The 19,026-nt window shown below is 40.8% G+C and overlaps 1 protein-coding gene across 19 annotated transcripts in view; it reads right to left on the bottom strand.

The window, feature by feature from the left end:
* The window catches only part of ARMH3 (armadillo like helical domain containing 3), a 173,211-nt gene that overhangs the window by 29,234 nt on the left and 124,951 nt on the right, over positions 1–19,026 (bottom strand). For all 19 annotated transcript variants that reach the window (XR_011522416.1, XR_011522399.1, XR_011522417.1 and 16 more), the window contains one exon: positions 4,898–4,976. Coding sequence is in view for 9 of the 19 variants with exons in the window: in XM_070558320.1 (XP_070414421.1) it covers positions 4,898–4,976 (79 nt within the window). In the remaining 10 variants the exon portion in view is untranslated. The remainder of the gene's footprint in view (positions 1–4,897; positions 4,977–19,026) is intronic.

Here is a 19,026-nt window from a genome sequence, read left to right as displayed (position 1 = left end):
TTAAACATTTACTGTGTCCCAAAGACGAGAATGATGCGCTTAAAGACAGGGATGTGGCTTCCCCCCATATCAGCATTTCTTTAAGGATAAGCATCTCTTCCTGGAAACTAAAGATTAATTACCAACCTGCTGTGCTCACCTTGTGACTACTGACCTGCTGACCACCAACCTGCTGTGCCAGCTAAGCACCTCATGACAGTAGTAAAAGAGATATTCCTGTTACAGGTGATGTATGCTCTTCGTTCCAAGATGGTATATAACCACTCTGTACATCCCACTTCTTTGGTGCCCTTCCTTCCTTGGCGAAGGAAGGCCTTGGGCTCTAGTTCTCAGATCTGGCTCATAATAAACTCACCCCAATTTTGATTTATAGATTGATTATGGATTATCTGTGTCGACACTTCATAACATTGAATTTGGCAATGACTTCTTAGATATGACATCAAAAATACAGGCAACAAAAGAATAAATAGACAAGTAGGGTCTTCATCAAAATTAAAAACTTTTGTGCGTCAAGGGACACTATCAACCCACAGAATAAGAGAAAATATTTGCAAATCACATATCTGATAAGGAATTAATATACAGAATATAAAAAGAACTCCTAAAATTCAATGACAAAAAACTAAACAACCCAATTAAAAAATGGGCAAAGGGCTTCAATAGACCTTTCTCCAAAAAAGGTAGACCAAATAGCCAATAAGCACATGAAAAGATGCTCAACATCAATTATCATTAGGAAATGCAAATCAAAACCACAATGAGATACCACTTCATCCATTAGGATGGCTATTATCGAAAAAACGCAGAGAGGAGCCGGCCCTGTGGCCAAGTGCTTAAGTTCACATGCTCTGCTTCAGCAGCCCAGGGTTTCAACGGTTCGGATCCAGGGCGTGGACATGGCACCGCTCATCAGGTCATGCAGAGGTGGCGCCCCACATGCTACAACTAGAAGGACCCACAACTAAAATAACTAAAATACACAACTATGCACCGGGGGGCTTTGGGGAGAAAAATGAAAAGTAAAATCTTAAAAACAAAGAAAAGCAGAGAAAAACAAGTGTTGGCAAGGAGATGAAGTAACTGGAATGTAAAATGGTGCAGCCACTGTGGAAAACAGTACAGTACCTTCTCAAAAAATTAAACATAGAATTACCACCTGATCCAGCAATTCCACTTCTGGATATATACACCAAAGAACTGAAAGCAGGGACTCAAACAGTTATTTATAGACCAGTGTACACTGCAGCTTTCTTCACAAAAGCCAAATGGCAGAAACAACCCAAATGTCCATGATGGATGAATGGATAAAAAAATGTAGTATGTACATACAATGGAATATTATTCAGCCTTTAAAAGGAATGAAATTCTGATTCATGATACAACATGGATAAATCCTGAAGACATTATGCTAAGTAAAATAAACCAGACAGAAAAAGACAAATATTGAATGATTCTACCTACATGAGGTACCTAGAATAGTCAAATACATAGAGACATGAAGCAGAACAGTGGTTACTATGGCCTGGAAGAAGAGGAGGGGGGAGTTACTGTTTAATAGATAGATATAGGGTTTCAACAGGGAATGATGAAAAAGTTCTGGAGATGGATAATGGTGAGGGTTGCATAATGTTAACGTACTTGTGAACGCCACTGAACTGCAAACTTCAAAATGGCTAAAACGGTAAATTTTATGCATATTTTACCACACACAAAAAAAGGATTCAAAGTAAACAAGCTTCACAATCAACCTCAGACAAATATGACACCTGCATATACAATATAAAAATGTCTGTAGTTTATTATACTAGAAAACGTACCACCATTCAGTCATGCTGAGGGTGTTAACTGATTAAAAAGCTTTGCCCTCCATGAAGCCAGTGAGAAATAACAGAAAATTGTCATCTATCTTCTGGACATCTGAAAAGAAACCCCAGTGTGAGAGGGTGGACTTTATTTAATAAGCAATAATGGATTTATAAGCATCACCTTGAAAAGCCTCAAACAGAGGCTGGACTATGTCTGGGCACTGTCAGAACTCAAAAATTTACAAATATTTTGCTAGAAGAAAATGGTAGGCTGGGCAGGCAGATCTAGCAAAGAGCCCTCTCTTGTCTTCTGTCTTACTAAGTGCTATAAATTCCAGTTAACGCCTATCCATGATCTTTAGGTTTCATTTTAAGGAGTATCTCAAATCTACTTGGAGATTAAGTTCCTGATTTTTTCTTTCTACTTAGTTTGCTGCTAACAACTGCAAGGCCCTACTGCATCCCAAAGCCAGCTCTTTGGGAAGCTGTGACTATACTTAACTTTAAGTGATATTAGCACTAATGTTCATAAGTGAAGGGAGAAAAGTGCTCCAACACATACTGGAGATCGACAAGGCAGACAGGGGCCGGCCCAGTGGCACAGCAGTTAAATTCCACTTTGGTGGCCAGGGGTTCGCCGGTTCGGATCCTGGGTGCGGACATGGCACTGCTTGGCAAGCCATGTTGTGGTAGGCATCCCACATATAAAGTAGAGGAAGATGGACACGGATGTTAGCTCAGGGCCAGTCTTCCTCAGCAAAAAGAGGAAGCTTGGCAGCAGATGTTAGCTCAGGGCTAATCTTCTTCAAAAAAATAAAATAAAATAAAATAAAATAAACAAGGCAGACAAATACTTCTAATCTGATAGTGCTCATAATAAAACCAAGTGCACCCTAATGCTGTCATTTAGTGCCCTTCAAAGTCAGTTAGGGAAGAGAAGCAACAACTATTTTGAATGCAGTTTTGAAAAGGGTCCCAGAATAGTATCACCCTTCCCCCACTCCTCACATGAAAAGGATTGTTAAGAGAGGTAATGAGTGCACAAAAACTCTGTGAGAGCAAGGATCACACTTAGATTATTCACCACTGATTTCCACTACCCAGCACCATACCTTGTATACAGCAGGCATGTAATTATTTATTGACTAAGTAAATGAATCTTTGAGAGCTGCTATCCCTTCCCCATTCTCAAATAGGGCTGTGTACTCTCCCTCTCCATAGAAATAGCCTCATCTCTGGCGTGTGGACTCTTTTTGAGAAGCACTTTCATCACTTCATTTAACTTTGAAAGAAGTTGGAGGAGGGTTAGGACACGTGCTTGCTAATCATCCTTTTCCAGATTGCCTCATGCGCCAGAATGGATTTTTATTATTGGTCTGTGGCTGCTACTGCTGTAGAAAGATTTCAGCCTGACCTTCCCAAGCTGCTGGGGGATGAATACTGCACGTGGCTGACAGGAAAAATGTGTCTTCCTTTTTTTTTGCTTTTAGACTAACCAGAGCTCACTGTGGTAGGAAAGTCACCCTTTCTCTCACTGTACAAAACTTAAGATGTTGAAGTCTTTCGCATAAAAACGGTATATAGTACAACTGATCTGAACTGGTCGAACAGGAAAAGGATAGCATCTCAAAGCACCTTAAGGAGAACAATGGCATGAAAGAACAGGACTCAGGACTGCTCCACAGGCAGAAGAGGGAAAACGAAAATGAAAGCCATTTACAAAAGTAGTTTAAACCTGATGCCGGATTCTCACAGCTGCCTCACAAAAGAGAATAAATATGTCAAAGGGAAGAACTGATAGACTAATAGAGTCCTGTTATCTAGCTGAGGAAAGAGCCACTGGTGGGAATACTGAGAAGCTTGTCTGTTAGGAAAAAGGCTTGCTTGGTACCTCACTAGCTGAGCTGAATAGTTTTTAGGAACACTGGAATACATGCTTGCACCATAGCTGGCTGGCTGGCCCTGCCAGCACGAGGCTCAGAGAAGGGTTACACTGAAGCATTGGCACAAAAGGGAGAGCAGAGCATATATGTGTTTTCAACTGGCTTGGAGTCAACACCTGGACTCTCATCTCACATATACCTTGGCCCTCTAACTTAGGAGTAGGGTGGGAAGGAAGGGAGATTGTGTTGATGTCTTATTTTGCACTTTTAAAAACTGGACTCAAGGGTCTCATTCAAAAGCATCAAGTTCAATCCCATGCCACCCTAAAGCCTCATCTGTACTTCATATAGTGCAGAGCCGAGGGCAGGCACTTTGGGAGAAGGAGAAATAAGGCCAGACTCAAGGAAAACAAACACACAAGGCTTTCTGCATCTCCAACTCAGTCCATAGCACAGAAAAACCTGCTCAGAAATAACTGCTAGGAAAATAGAACTCAATTACTAAGGAAGATCTGTCCCAATGAAGGCTCATATTTTAATGAGCCTGATAACATCAAATTATGCTGAACTCAGGATTTTTCTAACTGGCAGTTTCATCCATTTCTAAGTTCTCGTTTCTTATTTTCAAAAAATCAAAATGAGAAGCCAGCCCCAGGACATAGTGGTTAAGTTCAGCATACTCTGCTTCAGCAGCCTGGGTTCGTGGGTTTGGATCCCGAGCATGGACTTATACCACTTGTCAGCCATGCTGTGGCAGTGACCCACACGTAAAGTGGAAGAAGATTTGCACAGATGTTAACTCAGGGTTAATCTTCCTCAAGCAAATAAAAGGAAGACTGGCAACAGATGTTAGCTCAGGACTAATCTTCCTCAGCAAAAAAATAAATAAATAAATAAAATAAAAATAAAAATGACTCTGCTTAAAATTAAAAAAGAAATGCCTTATCACCCACTCTAAGACAATAATTCACCAAAATTTCACCTACATATCTTCTAAATAATTAAATGAATCCCTCATATGGCACAAAACTAGAAGCCATTACTCTAAAGTACTATCAGCAAATTCTTTACTAATTCCTTTTAGCAGCCTGGCTCTTGCCACTCCCACTAGAAACTCAGTCACAGAATCCCTCTGCCATCAGAAAGAGGGTAACTGCTTGATCCCAGCCACAAACTAAGGTCACTCTGGAGAGAGTAGTGGCTTACCTGCTCCTCTGACAGTTGGGATATGTGATTCACAGCAGCGTAGGATTCAATTTTGGGGTTAAAATGGTTGATGATGGCTCTGAAACAAAGAATTAACATTAATATAGCACCGGATGGAAGAAGAGGATAAATGAGTTAAAAGCAAGCATCAAGTACCCTCTGGTTTAGAGTATGAGAGCATAGGAGTGATTGTCAGAGTAACTGTCCTCTTATTGAACGTGGGGCCATATGGGGGTGAACAGGTAACTCTGAAATGGGAAGGGTTTAATAACTTATTAGAGAAGAGAATCAAGCATCTCTGTTCTGCAAAGGAACTAGAAGAAAACCTCACAAGCAAACAAAAAACAAAACGAAGCATCCTTCAGACAAGAAACAGGACCCAGGGGGCTGTCCACTAGGGGGCCCTGGTGTTTCAATCAGAAAGAAAGTCGTTTTCTTTGCTCTGACTTGGGAGAACAGGGCACTCAGTAAAGCTGGGCCAACATGTAGGCTAAACAGTCTCTGAAGAAGCTCAGCTTTATCAAAGCCTAGAACCGATCTTCCTGCTTGCTGCTTAATATTTCTAACCAAAATTTTATTTCCAGCCATTCAAACAAAAATCTGAGAGTCATTTTCAAACACTCCCTCTCCATCACTCTCTCACATCCAATGTCACAAGTCTTATCAAATCTACCTCTTACAAATCTCTGACATCTGAAATAAATAAACTTTCCTGAAACCAATGCCTTGATATGAGTCCTTGTCATTTCTTGTCTGGTGCAGCAAAAAAAGCACGTTTTAGATCAGAGTTTAATATGAATCCATATTGATATAAAAATGATTAAATAAATGGGGAGAAGAGACAAATCTTTTTAACAGAACAATTTCAAATAATATGTGAAGATACTCTCCACTTTAGGAAGTGGAATTTAATTCCCATTCCCACTGAGGGTGGGCTACACTTAGTGACTTATTTCCAAAGAATAGAGTACCAAAAGGGAAAACTAGTAACTTCACGGTAAAGAATCCTGGTGAACACTACCTTAACTAAGCGATGGAGGTGAACATCACTAGTGATGTCACGTGGATGTCATGAAATCCCTGGTATGATCTGATGAGAGGGGTACTTCACCTCTGCTGTATGCTTTCAAAAACCCATAACCTCAGTCTAATCATGAGAAAAATATCAGACAAACCCATATTGGGGGATATTCTACAGAATACCTGGCCAGTACTCCTTAAGACTATCAAGGTCATGAAAAATAAGACTTGAGAAATTGTCACAGACCAGAGGACATTGGGAAGACATGAAAGCTAAACGCAATGTGATACTCCAAATTGAATCCTGGAACAGAAAGAGGACACTATTGGATAAACTGGTGAAATCCAAATAAAATGGGGAGTTTAGTTAATAGTAATGTATCAATGCCAGTTTCTTAGTATTGATAAATGTACCATGGTAATGAAAGATGGGGGAAACTAGGTTGAGGGGCATATATGGGAACTCTGTATATTATCTTTGCACTTTTTCTGCAATTCTAAAATCACTGCAAAATAAAAAGTTTATTAAAACACGAGTGTATCTCTGCACAACAGAAATCACTATTTTCTTTTAAAATAACTTATTGATAGTAAAGAATTATAGAACCATTTAATCTAATACAGGTAATAAAAGTATAAGCCAGAAACAAAAAAAAATCATGGTTTAAAATCCTAGTTTGACCATTTGTTATTATGAATGATTTTGGGGAAGCTGTATGCCTCACCAAAGGAAAAAAGTGGGAATAACAATACCTACCTTACCACTTAGCACAACACCTAAGAATGGTACATTGTAGACATACAATAAATGTTTGTTGAAAGAGCGACTAAATCTTAGAGAATTCTTGCAACATTTATATAATAAAGCAATGTCAAACATCTACCATAATGCCTGGCACACAGCTGGTGCTCAATAAATATTCAGTGAATGAATAAATCAAATAGGATAGAAATGGGTCATGGGCAAGAGGTTCTTGTAACTTACTTTTTCCCAAAACTACCAAGAAGGGTAGAGATGTTAAATAAAGGTTGTGGCTTGGTCTGAAATCAAAGTGGGAAAGAGTTTGCGACCAGGTGGGGGTCAAACATTTTTCTCATTCAGAAGGCAAAGTTTGAGGATACTGGCAGGGATGACAACAGTCCAGGAGCAGAAAGGAAACCAGGAGCCTAAACTCAATGAGAACATAAGGGGAACAGGTTTAGAGAGGAATTGAGAACCCCACCAAACCTAGCAGCAGTATCAACTTAAAGTTAACCCAATATAGAGTCTGAGTCATGAGGTCTAGCACTGTACAGTAGCCAAATCAATCTACTATTAGACCTGAGTTGTTTTAAGAATCTGCACTCTATAAATACATCCATTTCATGCTCCCCACTCCGACATTTTCCTTAAATTTCTTAGTAATATTTTTTTTGAAAAAGTGTTTGAAAAAATCGTGACTTAACTGAACTAGGCTTGTTTTTTGTTTTTGTTTTGCCTAGATTTAAAGAACCAAGAACCCCAAAGCACCCTAGTGTTTGTCTGGGTAGGAGGGTAATAGCCACTGGGGCCCAGCTGCTCAGAGAAGCTGGTGAGGTTTGGACAATGAAATAATCTCTGGGAATGGAATAGGTGGGGATGCTGTGCTTGTATTATTCCCTTTCTACCAGGGGAATTCGCTCACCAGGAAAGAAAGCAAAGAAGCAAGAAGAGAGAGAAAGGAGAAAGGGAAAGACGGAAGAAATAAAGACAGGGGAGGAAGGAAGGAAGGAGGCTCAGAGGGAGGAAAGGAGAAAAGGAGTGGAGAGAAAGGAAAAACCTGGAAAGTATTATCTTTAAAAAAAATCACACATTTCCTTCCCTTCTCACAATTATGTCATTATCAGAAGATAAATGAGCAAAACATGAGTTCGATAAATGAACAAAACATGTGTTCAATTCCCTCCCCATCCATTCCATCCAAACCCTCACGCTGCAAAAAAGGGCAGGTTCAGAGAAGGTGAATACTGCAAGCAGGACACCAGTTCCTTGCCCTTGACCAGCCTGATAGAAAATGAAGCTCAGTAAGAAAAGAAGGGAACTGAAGAGACCAGGGAAAGGAGTCTTGCATGAGCAGGAGGCTAGGGCAGGCTACATAAGGGCATCTCCACTAGGTTCGCATTGGATTGTTAGGAACTGAATCTGTTCCCCGCCCCACTCCGCATCCATGTTGAAGCCCTAACCCTCAATGTGATTGTATTTGGAGAGAGGGCCTTTATGGAAGTAATTAAGGTTAAATGTTAGGCCATAAAGGTGAGGCACCAATCCAATAGGACTAGTGTCCTTATAAGAAGAAACAACAGAGAGCTCACTTGATCTCTCTCTCTCTCTCTCTCCACCTTGTGAGGACACAGCCAGAAGACAGCTGTCTGCAAGCTAGGAGGAAAGTCCTCACCAAAACTGACCCTGCTGGACCTTAATCTGGGACTTCTAGCCTCTAGAACTGTGAGAAAATAAATTTCTGTTTTTTAAGCCACCTAGTCTATAGTATCTTGTTATGGCAGCCAAGAAGACTAATACAGGGACGTTCTACTCTCCCCAGGGATCCTGTCACTTGGGCAAAGCAGACCCCAGGCCAGAGTCAGTCTTTAGTAAAGTAGTAGAGCAGGGAAAGTCTGCTTCTCACTCTGCAGATGACTTCTTCTCTTTGTACCCTTTATATTGTGGGTTACTGTTTCCTTCTCTTCTAGAAGAGAATCATTCTGAGGTTCCTATGCTACAAAGTTCCAATCACAAATGCCACCAACGTAGCCACATGGGTTACCAGCTTCTCAGGCAGAGGGGACCTCACCCTTTAGCCTTTACTAAGTGAGAAACACAGACTTTAGTAAAGAAAGATCTTGCAGGGGCTTTTGAGCGGCCTGTGACATAAGAACACACACACACACACACACACACACACACACACACACACACACACACCAGTGTCTGAAAGGAGAACAGGGTGGGCAGCACTATACATGGCAAAGAGAGATGTGCGTTTTCCCTTTTATTTGCATCTTGAGATTGGTTTTCATTTAGTCTAAGCTCTTCAGGGGTATTTAAATGAAACTTACTCTATGCCAGCCAAAAGCTTTCAGGATGAAGAGTATTTTGGAAAAGGGCACTTGAAAGGGAGGGGAGGAGTAGAAAGAAAAGGAAGGTTTGAGGGGGCAATGAATGAGCCAACACGGTTATTATGAAAAGATTGTGGCTTCCCTTTGACAAAGGCAGCAAGACAATTAAATGGGAAGAGTCTTTTCAAGAAATGGTGCTGAGACAACTGGGTATCTACATGCAAAAGAATGAGGTTGGACCTGTACCTCACACCATACACAAAAAATAACCTCAAAATGGATCACAGATTTAAATGTAAGATCTAAGAACTATAAATCTTTTGGTAATCAAAAGATTTTGTCTTTTGGTAATCAAAAAGACAGTAACAAGTGTTTGGCAAGTACATGGAGAAATCAGAACTTTCATACATTCCTGGTGGGATTGTAAAATGGTACAGGTACTTTGGAAAGTGGTTTCACAGTTTCTCAAATGTTACCACATACAGAGTTACCATATGACACAGAAATGTTACTCCTAGGTATATACCCAAAAGAATGAAAAATTATGGCCACACAAAAACTCATGCACGAACATTCATAGCAGCATTATTCACAATAGCAAAAAAGTAGAAACAACCCAAATGTCCATCAACTGAAGAATGGATAAACAAATGTGGTATAGCTATAACAGAATATTATTCACCCATAAAAAAGAATGAAGTACTGATAAATGCTACAACATGGATGAAACTTGAAAATAGTATGTTAAGTGAAAGAAGTCAGACACAAAAGGCCACATATTGTATGGTTCCATTTATAAGAAAGGCCCAGAACAGGCAAATCTACAGAGATGGAAAGTAGATTAGTGGTTGCTTGGGGCTGAGGGGAAAGTTAGAGGAGGAATGGGGATTGGCCACTAAAGGGTATGGAGTACATTTTGGCAGGGACAAAATATTCTAAAATTAGGGGCCAGCCCGGTGGTGCAGTAGTTAAGTTCCTATGTTCCGCTTTGGCAGCCCGGGGTTCACTGGTTCGGATCCCGGGTGAGGACATGGCACCACTTGGCAAAAGCCATGCTGTGGTAGGTGTCCCACATATAAAGTAGAGGAAGATGGGCAACGGTGTTAGCTCAGGGCTGTCTCCCTCAGCAAAAAGAGGAGGATTGGCAGTAGATGTTAGCTCAGGGCCAATCTTCCTCAAAGAATAAATAAATAAAAAATAAATAAAATTAGATTGTACTGATGGTTGTACAACTTTGTGAATATATTTTAAAAAATGGGGGCCGGCCCGGTGGCGCAGCAGTTAAGTGCACACGTTCCGCTTCTCAGCAGCCCGGGGTTCGCCGGTTCAGATCCCAAGTGTGGACATGGCACCACTTGGCATGCCATGCTGTGGTAGGCATCCCATGTATAAAGTAGAGGAAGATGGGCACAGATGTTAGCTCAGGGCCAGGCTTCCTCAGCAAAAAAAAGAGGAGGACTGGCAGTAGTTAACTCAGGGCTAATCTTCCTCAAAAAATTAAAAAAATAAATTATAAAAAAATAAAATAAATTTAAAAAAATGAGTTGTACATGTTAAATGGGTGAATTGTAACATATATGAATAAAGTTGTTTAAAAAAAAAAAAGATTAAGGCCTCCTTGACTCCAGCAGTCCTTAAGTAAGCTGCTTTCCCTAGCAATCAATTCCACACAGAATTCACTCACCCAGGGTGTTTCATTCACCAATATAACTTTCCTAGAGCTTGCATATGCTAGCAATGCTGGTGGCAGGAAGAAAAGGAGCTCACTGGGCCACTGACTATTTTGTAAATTACAGCAGAAAGAGTGAGTTTAAGGAGCTTCTGGAGAAGCCTCTATGGTGCAGTACCACAAGAGGTACTAGAAAAGTGGGTGAGACTGGCACTGGAAGCCACACGCGCAGGGAGGACCAACCTCGCCTGAAGATAAGAAAAGTTCAACTCCTGGTAATAAGCATGATATCTTTAGATTAAAAGGTCTGCATTTGGCAAATGATGCCGACTTTTGGCTGTTGAACAAAGAACTCCTTGGAATAAAATGTTGGCAGTAGATTGGTGGGGGATAAGGAAGATTCTCTTATTCTCAACACTCTTGACCACTTTTTTTTTTGAGAAATGGCTGGAACTGCCCACGTTACCTAGAGAGAAGAGCCATCCATCCAGGACGAGGAAGAGGATTTAAAGAAATAAGGTCCAAGGAAAGGGAAAGGAGTTTGGAGGTAGAACTTAGTGGGGAGAAAGAATATAATTTCTAACCAAACCCTCAGCTTTCCTCAAACTGGAACTAAACACTCCATGAGAGCAGGGACCAAATTTATTTTGCTCACTAATATATTCCCAGGCCTTTACCAAATTGCCTGGCATATTGAGAGATTCCATTTTTAAAACTGAATAAATAAATAAAGTCTAAGAAGGTTTTTGTCTAGTCTCACCACAAGTAAGGAGGTCCATGATCACCAGCTCTTCTCCAAAAGAATGAAAATAACAATAAAAATGTTTTATCCCCATTGCAGGAGAAAAGATGGCTCAGACATGAACAGCTGTCCTCCAAAGAAAGAATAAAAGTTGTTACTGAAGATAGTAAAGCTTTCTCTTAACTCTTTTTTTCTGAGGAAGATTAGCCCTGAGCTAACATCTGCTGCCAATCCTCCTGTTTTTGCTGAGGAAGACTGGCCCTGAGCTAATATCCGTACCCATCTTCCTCTACTTTATACGTTGGACGCCTACCACAGCATGGCTTTTGCCAAGCGGTGCCATGTCCACACCTGGGATCTGAACAGGCGAACCCCGGGCCGCTGAGAAGCAGAATGTGCGAACTTAACTGCTGCGCCACCGGGCCGGCCCCTCTCTTCCTCTTAAGCCATACCTAGAGACTAGAGAAAAGCTTTCTGGCATTCCTTATTAAAGTAATCTAACATCTTCTAAAAGTAAGCCTAAATTTTTGTTTGTTTATTTGGAGGTGGGAGAGGAGCAGGGGAGTGTGTTATAGTCTGGTACTGGGTCTTCTAACACTACTGAATTAGAAAGTCCCAAAGAGGAAAGAAAAGAAACAACGTCATAGTAAGGGAGATCGTTAAAGCCAGCCACAGTAAGGGATGGCTCTGTACCCAAAGCGGCTTTAAGGGCAAGAATCGGGGCCACCCTCCAATGCAACTGTCAACTTCTGACTGCTGAAGACAAGAGTCACTTATACAAACTGAAGCAAAATGAAGTGGACAGATGGAACAGCAAGGCTGAGCCACAAACTGGCTAGGGATCTCTTGGTCCATTTTTATCTTATTCTCTCTGACTCATGACTCTGCAAAGCAGCTTTCTTTTCCCTGGAGCTGGGTGGATGATGGCTGAACACATAGTTAATGCCCAATTTACCCAAGAAATGCATGGAAATGGGACCTTAACAATGTAGGCAATGTAGTTTAAGAGAACGTGGATCCTTCCTCATATTCTTCCACACATCCAATGTGAGTCTAAAGTAAATCCTCCAAAGATGCCATTTCTCACAATCCCAGCTATTTACCACAGACAGAAGCATCTATGGGTCTTTTATGAAACAATAAATAAATAATAGTTTCATCCAGAAGCACAGAACATAGTGATTGTTTCCTTACTGAGATATTTGAAGGAAGCAGCCTGTTTCTAAAAGCTACAATGTAAATCCTTCAAGCAGAAAGGAGAAAAAATGGCAAAGGTTGTTTACAGGAAAAGTTTCTGTAGCTCTTATTCCAAGGAAGGAGGAAACATAAGTGGTATACTCAACATGGTACATACTGGGAAGATTCTGAACAGTTTCATCCTAAAATTATTCCTATAAGGCTACCAGATTTACATTAAAGAGTCTCATTAAGGGTGAAGATCTGAAGCTGATAAAAACAAATTTGGATTCCAAGCCCCAACCTCATAAGAGCTATATAGCCCTGTCTTTTCAAATACTTGCTCAATATGTACATTTGGATGTCATGCTTTTGTTTAAATGGTTTTCTTCACATGGAATGCTATTTTTCTTCACCACTAAAAAGCTGAAGTCTTATTTTTCCTCGAAGGCCCAGTTAAAATACCATTGCTTCTCTAAATAGCATGTTATATATAATGTAAAAAGCAAGGCTTTTAGAGGCAGTAGACCTGAGTTAAAATCCTGATTCTTCCAATTCTAGGCTATGTGACCTTGGGCAAGAGACACCAGTTCCTTCATCTGGTTGGATTTCCTTTCCAAACCTTTCCTCTGTATTTTCCTGTATACCATTTAACCTGTCCTAAAGGGAATTTTCTTTTTCCAAGCAGCTTCACCATTCCTAGACCCAAAAGAGCAGTCCAGTGATCTATACTATACAGTATATTCTCAGATATTTGGGATTAAAGACTAGAAAACCATCATATTCATAATTGCTTTTACTTGGGAAACCTTCAAACAAACAGGTAAAAGACTGGCTTCTGAGAAGGGGTGAAGGTACAACTGAGTGGTGTGTGGCAGTAGTTAAAATCGTTCATCTGAGGTTGAGTTATTTAATTTTAAACTAACATTTGTTTTCACCTTCAGAATTGCCTCACATACTCCCACTTCATGCAGTAATAAGTCTCCTTCTTTATGGAGTCAATGAATCTTCAGCCCTTCCAATTCAACAACAACAAAAGCAATTTCCCGTGATGCCTGTTAACAGCAGTGCATTACAAGCCTCAGAGACTCTGCTGATTAACATTAAACAAAATAAAACCTCAAATAAGAATACCTTCTAACCTTTTCAATTTTAAACCATCTAGTCAAAACTCCAGCAACTGACCTGTTAGTTAGGGTTGTTCCACCAACTTATCCCCTATGTACCAGGTCTTAATCCTTTCATGTCTGTTATCCCCTTCCTTATACTGCAGTTCCTGTGGCCATTCTTTTCAGGACCAGAGACACAAAAATGGACTCTTACTATAGAAGGCCTTTTGACAACCATCGGGAAGGACGAGCTACTGGCCAGTACATCTGGTTGCTTGCTCCAACTACGTAAACTGGCCTAATTACTAAAGAGAACTTGATTTACTTGTGTACACAAATTTATTGGTTGAAAGGAATGGAACAGAAAATGTGTATCATTGACTACACCCTAATAACCCTCATATTTTAACCTGGGGAATGATTTGAGTCAGCATTCCTCTTGATTTCTAGGTGAGAAAGACATGTGTCACATCAGGTAAATTATTCACCTACTGGACTACATTTTCATCCAGGCTCTGCACTGGACAAATGAAGGTTCACAATCCATTAAATGGAGGGAAACAGGAAAGAGCTAATGTGTGTGAAATGTACATGCACACAGCCTGAGGGGCAGTTGCCTCATTTTCTGAAGCTGTGTGCATGACTACACATTTTGGCAGTTTGGGCATTCAACCTTGATGTATGACTTTTCCCAGTGTAGATTTCCACCTTATCACCTGCTGGAAATTAAGCAATTGGTTGTTTATGGCTACTTTGCTTGAAAAATGAGCTAATTTCTAGTTACTGTGGCCTCAAACCATAGATTTAAGCCAAATAAGATGCCACAGGCTTTACACTTGGGCTAAATTATCTCCTCTAGCATCGCTGTAAGAGGAATGGAATTCCTTCCTGCTTTAGATACTAGCCTGACATTTTTTCACTGTTTCCACAATCACAATGAATATAAATGGAGAAGTATGAACTACAGGAGTTGAAAGAACCATAAAAGTCAGATGGACCATCTACATTTCCATAAAAGATATCACTTAATACATTTCCCTCAGAAATGTCTACTTTTTACTAAAGCTTTCTCTCAATAAACGAACAGAGGCTCCAAAACTTTCCTTGGGATAAAACACCTATGAGATTAGTCTATCCCTGCTTAGATGCATTACTCTGTGCTTCAGAGTCCCTTACTCTGTCTCTAGTAGCAGGCCAGGAGTTGCTGGCAGCATTCCTGGGGCTACAGAATACAAATCTTTTATAGCCTTTGAAATTAGTTTGGCCCTGGATTTCCTATCTCCAGAAGCAAGGCCCTTCTACATTCTCAGAAACATCTAGCGAATATAAAGGAATAAAATGAGCCATGTGAAAATGTCTAATAGATTTTCTGTCCCACTAAGGACACAAGAAAACCCTTATATATACCTGGGAGGACTTCTGAGGCAGTGGAGATCAGCTCAAAACCCAAAAAAGTGATCTAATTTTAATTAATGGTGAACATTCCAATCTCCTGAATGTGATTCGAGAACTTTTAAGAAACTGACATGAGCCAAAAACCTGAAATATTTTAATTACATCTCATTTCCATTAGCCCAATTAACCAATTTACTATAACTCATTTAACTTTTAAGCACAAAGGCAGGGAGCAGGAGGGCAAAAAAATTAGCGATTGACTAACTTAGGCTTCTTTTCCTACCACTTCAAAAACAGAGGGAAATTATTTTAGTGGAGCACGTGCTAGACTGGAGGGACAAGGAAATTTTCTGTGGATCCCATACTAGTTAGAGAAAACAAGCCACTTGGATCTGGAACTAAATTAGACGAGCTGTGCATATAACTCGATGGTGGAGTGGGAGGAATGGGGATCTCATGTGGACAGAGGAGGAAGAAGGCTGACAAGATTTCTGAGTGGTCCAGTGTGGGCCACATGGACATCATACTAGAAAGGAGTGGTCCTGATGTTCATGCACAGGAGAGAGGGGATGGTGGCCATATGGATCACATACTGGTTTCAAGTATTTCAAGTAAAGAATGAAATTAAAAGACATAAAAAGAGGTTTATGCTCCATCCCAAGGGGATCTTTTAGAATTCCTCAGGAAAGGCAATCAGCAAATCTGCCAAAGCAATTAAGCAAGTGAACATTTACCACAGAGCCCACATCAGTTAAGCGAACAGAAATGAATCTTATTACAGTGCACTGTCAGCTCTGAGTCTGCAGGGGCTAACCACTGAAATGGGGCGTTACTCGGCCCTGTCTGCTTGCCTGCCCACTGTGACGGAGAGCTTCGCCCTTCTTGTCAGCTCTGAAAAAGCAGGATACTTTCCCTTGCTCTGGCAGTGACTTATGTTGCCTTCAGAGAGGCCCTAGCGCAAGTGGTTTCCTATAAGAAGCCTGGGTATAAATAGTGAGGAGGTGGTGGGTTAAGTTAAGAGAAAGGAGCCTTGAGAGGTAGTGAGGATGGGTGTGGGAGAAAGCATGGGAGCTGCGTAGCAATATGGTTAGTAAGGTAAGAACAGGATAGTTTGGTAATCAAGAAGTGAATGAAGGGGCCAGCCCTGTGGTGTGGCAGTTAAGTTCCCGTGCTCCACTTTGGCAGTCAGGGGTTCGCCAGTTCAGATCCCAGGCACAGACCTACATACCGCTTATCTAAGCCATGCTCTGGCAGGCATCCCACATACAAAAATAGAGAAGATGGGAAAGGATTTTAGCTCAGGGCCACTTTTCCTCAGCAAAAAAGAGGAGGATTGGTTGTGGCTGTTAGCTCAGGGCTCATCTTCCTTAAAAAAAAAAAGTGACTGAAGAATAAACAAGATGCTCGAAGTATTGTATCATCTGCTTAAGTGAAGTTGATAGTAACTCTCTCACTAAAAAAGGAAAAGTTAAAACTTCATTGCAATATACTTTCTCCACAGGAAAAGAAATATTACTGAGGAATGTTGTTTTTCCAATGTTAATGGCAGCCTCGATAACAGCTTTATTAATGAGTTAGCTTCAAAGCTAAAGGGTCAGATCTTCGCAATAACCTAATCAGGATCTATTATTGAACAAAATCCACTGTTTTCTAGAGTAAATGGGTATTTATCAATTATCCTAAGATTTACAAATGGCACCTGGCACACTGTCTGGCTCTATTTTCTTTCTGCAAATAATTATGAGAATCAAAATGAAAGCCCCAAAGTGATTAAATGTCAGCTTACTAAGTCAGAGACCCAGAGAGCTTCTATTCAACAGAAACCCTCACAAGAGGAAGGCAATAAGAGTACCTGCAGGGACAAATTCAAAAATCACACGACACGTTTTAAAAACTCATCAAAGTCCATGTTATCTATCACTCAGAGAAGTAGATAAGAGCAGAAGGAAAGTAAATAAGGCCCCTGTATTTGGAAACCAGTAAATCTCTAACTCATTATAGAGAGGACATCCTGAAGACACTGCTGGGAGACAGGCGTGACCAGCTAATTGAGGAAATGACACGGAATGGGCTTGTGACTGAAACTGATGGAGGTCTCATAGCCCATGCAGGTGCAGGCATTCATACATTTGAGCTTTTCTCTAGGCCTAGAACAAGAGCAAACAAAGAGCTGTGGTAGAAAATGATTCGCAACCTTACTTTCCACCACAGCTCTTTGTCTGCAACAAGGCCTGCAGTTTCCTTACATTCAAAGGCTGTGGGAGGTGGGAAGAGGAGGGGAGACTAGATGACTACCACTCAGAACCAAGCAGTGCTGCCCAGGAGAGGACTTAATGGGAGGATAAATTTGGGGCCTGATTCTTTGACAGCACCTCCAGTAATAGCTAGTACAGCAGAGGGCGAGAGCCAGCTCTAAACATTCATCATAATAGTACAAGAAGATGAAGGTCTTTGCGGGAGAGTCTACGAAATTTCAGAGTAAGAAAATGAAGCCCACGTGGAGGGTGAGGCGGTTGGCTCTGGCAGATTGTCTCTATGGGAGGCTGGGTATAATTGTTTTATGCTCACAAAGAAATTATTAGCTGCTTTCTCTCCAATATACCAGAAATAGTGGCAAGTTTTTCCCCTCCTGAAAAGGTGATGCTACCAAAAGGAGAAATTTCATTTTAAAGTGATCACAGATCTTTGTTTATCCTATATGCACCATCTGAAAAAGAGAGAACTTCTTTATTTTCTCCTCCACCCTTATTCTGCAAATCGACTGCTTTCTCACATAGTGAGGGATCATTCTGCCCCTGGAAGAAAGTTCTACGGTATCTGAAACTAAGGGTTTTCTAGCACAGCCTATGACTCTTGATCGTTCAGTTTATTTGACAAACATTTGAATACCTACTATGTGCAGGTACTACGCTAGGCAATGGGGAAGGTGAATGAAATCTGATCCCAGATAGCAAGGAACTTATAGATTAGCAGAAGAGATACATACCATAGACAGATGATTTCATTATGATGTGGTTAGGGCTAGACAGACAAAAAGTAGACAAAATGTATCATGGGAACACACAGGAGGGGTATTTAGCCCAACCTAGGGGGTTAGAAACACATCCTAAAGGAGACAGTGCTTGAATAGTCTTGAAATACGAGTTAATTTAATCAGGCGAGGAACGGTGAGAATGTCCTGACACATTTTCTTATAGGGATAGAGAATAATACCCAATTTTCACTAAATCAGACTAAAGAAACCTTACCAGATAAGTTAAATAGGTTAATGCCTTCAAAAAACAACCAGCCAAACAAAAATTATAGCTTCCTTTCCTAGGGCCTTGTTTCATATCCTTTCCAGCTAATGGGTAGCAGGATACCTTTGTGAAAGCCACAAGATCTTCGCCTGCTGGGGTCCTGCTTGCACCTTTTGCTCAGCGCTGACTCACAGATGCTCACGGGGATAGGCTATGGCAGGTTCTGTACCTCCTCTCCCCTAAACTAAATGTAAACACAAAGCAACTGTTTAAGTTGAAAGCAGGCCTTTCAGTCTCCCATGGGAGTGAATGGATCTCAGCTGTGCTGTAACCGCCCTCTGCAGCGTGTCAGTGTCCAGCTGGTGACGCAGCTGCTTCACTTAAAGCCACACTGAAGCCTCTAGTCTCTGATCTCCACAAAACCACACTGAAGAGACTACAGGGCTCTGCTCTGCAGCTGCCTCTTAATTATAACAGTTTTCTTGGTTCTCTCTTGGCTTATAAAACAATAATATACATTTGGGAAGGTCCTCAGTAAGAAACAGAGAATACAACCTTTAACCTCATGAAGAGCCTGAAAAAACATCTTACTGTCAAGAGTAGCAAGGAATCCAAACACCTATAACGGTAGCACATGAAACAGCATCAGAACAGCAGGGCCTCTAGCTTATATAAATGACAGCAACCCAAAACTCAGCCAATGA

Source organism: Equus przewalskii, chromosome 1, assembly GCF_037783145.1.
Source record: "Equus przewalskii isolate Varuska chromosome 1, EquPr2, whole genome shotgun sequence".
Classification (NCBI taxonomy): Eukaryota; Metazoa; Chordata; class Mammalia; order Perissodactyla; family Equidae; genus Equus; species Equus przewalskii.
The sequence above is the reverse complement of the archived record's forward strand: the minus strand, read 5'-3'. Positions and strand labels throughout refer to the sequence as shown.